The sequence below is a fragment of the Podarcis erhardii genome, assembly GCF_964252035.2.
Source record: "Podarcis erhardii genome assembly, chromosome: 1".
Lineage (NCBI taxonomy): Eukaryota > Metazoa > Chordata > Lepidosauria > Squamata > Lacertidae > Podarcis > Podarcis erhardii.
The window spans coordinates 12,490,051-12,496,175 of NC_138497.1; the positions used below are offsets into that span (position 1 = coordinate 12,490,051).

Sequence of the window (6,125 nt, forward strand, 5' to 3'; positions counted from 1 at the left end):
CCACCCAGCTTTCCTCGTTCTGAAGGACTTTCTTCTTACGAGCCAAGAGTTCTGCTTAAAAAGTCTCTCCTAAGCACCTCATTGTCTGGAATTTTGAGCAAAAGCACTTCTGCTTTGAAATACGTTACCGTATTTTTCGCTCTATAGGACGCACTTTTTCCCCTTCAAAAATGAAGGGGAAATGTGTGTGGGTCCAATGGAGCGAAGACGCCATAGCCCCGCGACCCTCTCCCGGCTGGAGAGGTGATGCGCGGCTATGGCAGGAGCCTCTATAGCTGCGCGTCACCTCTCCAGCCGGAAGAGAGCGCGGGGCAAAAGAAGCCCACCGCGACCCTCTCCCGGCTGGAGAGGTGACACGAGACTATGGCAGCAGCCTCTCCGCTGCGCCTTTCCGCTGCTCCCTGACCTGCTCTTTGGGGCTGGTGGTGGGCTTCCCCCTGCCAGCCCCAAAGAGCAGGTCGAAAGGAACCTGAAGCCTGGAGAGCGAGAGGGGTCGGTGCACACCGACCGCTCTCCAGGCTTCCAAGGTAGCTGCTGCCTGAACACACCTTAAACGGCACCTTGTTTTAGAGCGGGAAAACAAGAGGGGGGAAATTCTCCCCCTCTCTGCGCAGCGCCTCCTGCCACTTCGCTGAAGGGGTGCTGGGCAGAGAGGGGGAGAATTTTTTTTCTTGTTCTCCCCCCTCTAAAACAAGGTGCATCCTATTGTCCGGTGTGTCCTATGGTGCGAAAAATACGGTACGTTGTTTATAGCCATAAGGAAGCTGTTGAGTTTGTAACAGGAGCAGAGTAGCAAGTCTCCAACAGCTTCTCTAAGAGCTTTTTTCTGTGTTTGCCAAGACTAAAAGTCTATCTTCCAAGTTGAGAGGGAAGAGGAGAGAGTATGGTCAAAATCAAAAAAATTATTGGGAGAACCCAGCTTTCCTTCAGCGCTCAAACCAGCTTTTAGATCAAGCAACCTAAAGTGAATACTGAAATCTCAATGTTTAAACCATTTTTTTGCGTGATTCGGGGGGGGGGTATTGAGAAAGAATCTTTAGTCTCTGAATGTTGCCTCTGAAAACTCAACAAATCAAAATTCTCTGACCTGTTACAATCATGAAGATTAAGCAAATGAGTGTTTTTCTTATTTACCTAATTTAATATGTAGTGTTTACTCTGCTGGTTTGCGGGGAGGAATAAGCAGCAACATGGCCACTGTAGCCCCTCACTCTGATATCCGAATCATTAACTTGGGCTTCTAGAATTGCACTAGACATTGCCCACATGCTTCCAAGCATATATCGGCAACCGTAAGGGCTAGAAAACTTGTGTTTACAAAATTAAAGCTGGGATTCTTGGGAAGTTGAGGTCAGCAGCTTTCTTCATGCTTCATGCTTGTGGCTATCCTTGCATTTCCACCTCCTGTCCAGTCATTGGCCAGTTTGGAGCAGATTCCTTTCCACCTCCAAATACAGCAATCCGTTAGCTCTATGAAGGCAGTGATGGCCAAACTTGGCCCTCCAACTTGGGACTACTATTCCCATCATCCCTAACTACTGGTCCTGTTAGCTAGGGATGATGGGAGTTGTAGTCCCAAAACAGCTGGAGGGCCAAGTTTGGCCATCACTGGTATGAAGAGATCTGCCACAGCACCCTTGTTGAACACAAGTCTGACTTACGTCTGGAAACTCTACTGTAACACCTGGACTTTCATGATAAAAAAGGATATATAACACATAAAACCTAGGAGTGTTGTTACAGCCGTATACTTGACTGTGTTATACCGCTCCGCAGTTTTATCATTGGTTTATGCTCTGTTTCAGGTTCATGTTGGGAAGAGGTCTGAAACGCAAGCTGAGTGATTATGAAGAGAACATGGCAGGTGTGTCAAGTGCCTTTGATTCCAGCCGAAACCTGCCATATCCACTCAAGAGGCAGCTGGTGCTTAATGTGTGCCTCACCAAACTACAGACCTACAAGATGCTGGCAGAGCCAAACCTGCACCGCTCTGTCCTTATCGCCAACACAGTCAGGCAAATCCAGGAGGAGATGAGGCAAGAAAACAGCCAGCAGTTCATTCATATGTGCAGTGGCTTCAGCACCAGCCCTTCCAGTTACCTGGGCTTGGATTTGTTTGGAATGCCATCACACATTTTCCCAGGCGTTCATCAGCAGGAGTCCAACGGTCATGAGCCACGGCCTGTGGAAGGCCCAATTGAAAACAACTTGCTGGTGGTTTCAGATAATGACATGTCATCTGCCATTTCATCTATTCTGAAAGACTTGGACTTCATGGAGGATGTGAGCCCACCTTCGTACCTGACTGGATCTGGAGATGATCAGTTTAAGACTTCTGAAACTTCAGGCTTTCGGTTGGAAGATGACAGACAAGACTTGAAGGGAGTGGAATGTGCATTTGGTTCCTTTGAAATTTCAAGCTCAACTAGCTACTTGAAAGACTTGGCTATCGATGACATTTTTGAAGATATTGACACTTCGATGTACGATTCAGACTTTGACTGCCCCTCACTAACTCCTCCAAGAGCATCGCCTGTGGCACCCACAGAAGAGATATTGAAAACCTTCTCTTCTTGCAATTCCTCCTCCGCAAGCAACATCCCAATATGTAGAAGTGATCTCAGTGATTTGGACCATATCATGGAGATTCTTGTAGGGTCTTGATACTTTTTTAAAATCCAAAGATACTTTTTCCTGTGCTACCACCCTATGCTGGTTTGAAGAAAAAGCCACACACAGAGAGGGATTGAACTGCAAAGTGTTACGTTGGAATGGTAGTTAGACATTGTCCTTAAGTGGTTCTCAAAACCTCTCCAAAACTTATATATAAACCAAAAAAAGTGGCAAGCTGTTATATAAAATGGAGTATTTATTAAACCAATTGTGCAATTTTTTTATCCTAGGGTAAATGCAAGGAATATGTCTCTTGCACCTTTCCCTAGTCCCACAAATCTCACTTTTTTAAATGTGCAATTTTTAATCTGTCCGAAAAATTTGCATAACAGTAATTTCCATAGGGGAAAACATCTTCTAAAGTCTAATGATTCTATTTTTAATATAAAATGAGACGCTTTGTTGACATTCACTGGAGTTGCATACTTGGATTTGCAACCTCGGTAAATACAAATATATTTTTAAAGTATTTAAAGGACTACAGGCCTCTTCCCTTTTGTTGAAGGAGCTTCAAGATGCTTGGCAGCAAAATGCCTTGCATTTTGTAAAGCATTTGAAACTATTTATTTTTGTAAAATTTTATAGTCTTTTTACATTTTACTACATTGCTCCATCATAGTTTAGAGATAACAAAAGAGGCACGGCAAAGCACTGATTTGGTTGGACGGAGCTGGCACTACCTCTCTAAGCAGCAATGCTGTAACTCTTTCCAGTGCTTTGTCTAAAACTGCAGATTTTTTTGTTTTCTTGGATGGTGTTTGTGGCGGTATAAACAAGAAACTTCTCAGCGTCATGGCTGGCTTCGGAAATTTTATGGTATTTAATTATACACATTTACAAATGTAATTTATATGTAGATTATCCAATTTTAAACTTTGTCAGTATTATGTGCTTTAATTTGGGAGTAATATGGGTTTTTAAAAATTTATTATTTACTGTACAGGTAGAACTATTTTAACTCTTTGGAGAATATTGTATCTCTGCAACACGATTTCTAGATTTTATGTGCAATATACATCACTTAAGCAGAACATTTTTGCACACCTTGTATTCTTAAAGAAGTGCATCAAATCCAAATGGCAGGCACCAATTCAAGATACTAGAGGTGTCTGAAGTGTACTGTGTGCACTCTATCTCCTGGCAACTTTGTCCTGTAGGAGTGGGGCGGGACATGTCTAAGAGCACAGCTGTGGCCTAGCAAGATTCCTTTTTGTGGGAGGAGGGGTGTTGCTTTGTTCAAAATGCTAATCATAGATTGTATGCCTTTCATGATGGCTTTTACTTCTTCTTTTTTTTTTTTTTTTTTTTTTTTTGCATGAAAAATGCTAATAGTCTGCACTGTGTAGATCTTAGGATCACCCTATCAGAAGTTTAGGAATTTGCACAGCAGTGATTCCTACAAATTGCAGAAGCGTATTTTGTCACATTGTAACATAGGCCTGCCATCAGCATCCAGTATGCATGAATGTGTCAGGATGTATGCACCCCAGCAATGCCCACCAGGACTAAAGCCTCTTCCAGCTTTTCTTTGGTGCCACTGAGCAGGCCTTTCCTGCAGTAGTGTTGTTGATTGATTATGGAAATTCATCAGATATCTGTACCCACCTCAATTTCTGCCCACTCCACCCATTCATCATACCTATCTAAGAACAGATGGCGTCAAAGTATCAAAAGCCAAAACCGGCCATCCTGTTTGTCATAGCTTCCAGACACATTTCTAAAGGCCAGATTGTATTAGAATTGGGAGACATGCCCCTCCCCACAAGAACTCTCAAATGTAATAGGTAATTCCTATTACATTTTTGGGAAACGGAGGCTGGCAGCCCTCTAGCACTGGTTGGAGCTGAGCTGCCACTTGGTTCCAGTAAGAGGTACACAAGCACCACAGGGAAAAGCAGGGAAAAGCAGCACCAGCCAACATCAGTTCCTTGCCCTGTTGTTCTAACCACACTTGACTTGCTGGAATCATTGCTTCTCCCCTTCCCACCCAACTCCCATTGATGTTTTCCTAACCCCAGTATTGATATGACAATGGAAGAAGGTTTGTTCTGAGAGCATACTGCTCAACAATGATGCATTTTGGGGATGAAAGGCTCCAGACTGGGGCAAGAACGTGGTTGTTAGTTATGGAACAACCAGCATCACGGTATGTCCTTAGCATAAATGCATGAGGTAGTTCGACAGGTGATGTGGAGAAAATTATCCAGATGTGTCTCTATCAGTAATATTGCTATTGTCAACCTTGTTTTCTAACTATTTATTTTAACTCTATTTTATTTTCTTGTTCATGAGGAATCCATCAAGCTTCAGATTTTTTAATAATGGAAACAGAACCTTGTTTAATCTGAAAATAATTTAAATACTCTATCTTGGGTTCCAAATATTGGGCTATTTATTTAGTCCTGACTCTACTAATAATGGAACCAGATCCTGCAACTAATGCAGAATGAATCCTGTTTTGTTGCCCTAGTGCACAGCTTGGCAAGCAAAGTGTGTTTACATGCACAAGCCATGCAAATAGATCTATACCACAGCAGCAGAACCTTCGGCAAAATGCTGTCCATCTTTGATGTAAAGGGATTTGGGTATAAAGAATGTACACAGATTGTGCAGAAATGCTTCTCTGTATGTATAAATATGAATCTTGAAAATGGTAAGGGCCTTCTGCACTGTGATGAAGCAGAATTGTGGTTAAAAGAATATTTTTTAAAATTTCTGTGATAATAAATATTTCATTCTAAGTTCTCATCTACGGAAGTAATTCTTGGTTAATTTGAATATTTGTGTGTACTTACAACCGTACTCCTGTTTGCCCTTAGTTTTCTACTGATACATAATGCCGGTAGGGCAAATGACCTGACTTGGGCATGAGAGGTCCCATTCCTAACCAAGAGATACTGACTTGCACTGTGAGCAGCACATTTTGTGGGTCTAACTACATGTTACAGATGTGTGAAGAAAGCGCTGTTTCATAAAGAAACATGGCACTGAGGAGAGGACCACTACCTTTTATCTGCTCCAGTTACCTCCAGCTGCTTTTCCAGAGAAGGTTTTAGAGGCAGTTTGGAGCACAGAAATGTCAGGTGGGTGGATAAGTATTGACTCTGCTGGTTCTCTGTGGGGCCCAGAGGGCTAAGTTGCTGTGTTGGCATGGAATGTTTATGAACATTCCATATGCTTGGCCCACAACCCGTCAGGATGTTTATAGTTCTTTGAGACACGGGTTAGTTGTCTGGCTGGGATTAGAACCTCACATTGGCCCTTAAAACAGAGTATTTTTGTGTGGCTGAGGAAAGGAGGCAGGGAAACTCTGAGCCCAGAAGTGAGGTGGTTGGAGGAAAGGTACAGAATAAGCAATGAACAGGAAAGAATTGCAAGGGAGGAAAAGATGTGCAGAAGCTTGCCTGAAAACCTGATTGCGGTCCAGGCTTAAGATTGTTCTTATTTGTCTT

The 6,125-nt window shown here is 42.9% G+C and overlaps 1 protein-coding gene and 1 long non-coding RNA gene across 2 annotated transcripts in view; one reads left to right on the forward strand and one right to left on the reverse strand.

The window, feature by feature from the left end:
* Positions 1-5,421, forward strand: part of LOC309343770 (SERTA domain-containing protein 2-like) — a 29,949-nt gene extending 24,528 nt beyond the window's left edge. Inside the window, exon 3 of the mRNA XM_081865679.1 lies at positions 1,806-5,421. Within this exon, the coding sequence (XP_081721805.1) occupies positions 1,810-2,664 (855 nt within the window). The 5' untranslated portion in view covers positions 1,806-1,809 and the 3' untranslated portion in view covers positions 2,665-5,421. The remainder of the gene's footprint in view (positions 1-1,805) is intronic.
* Positions 1-6,125, reverse strand: part of LOC309345425 — a 469,580-nt gene that overhangs the window by 374,731 nt on the left and 88,724 nt on the right. The gene's annotated exons all lie outside the window — the stretch shown is intronic.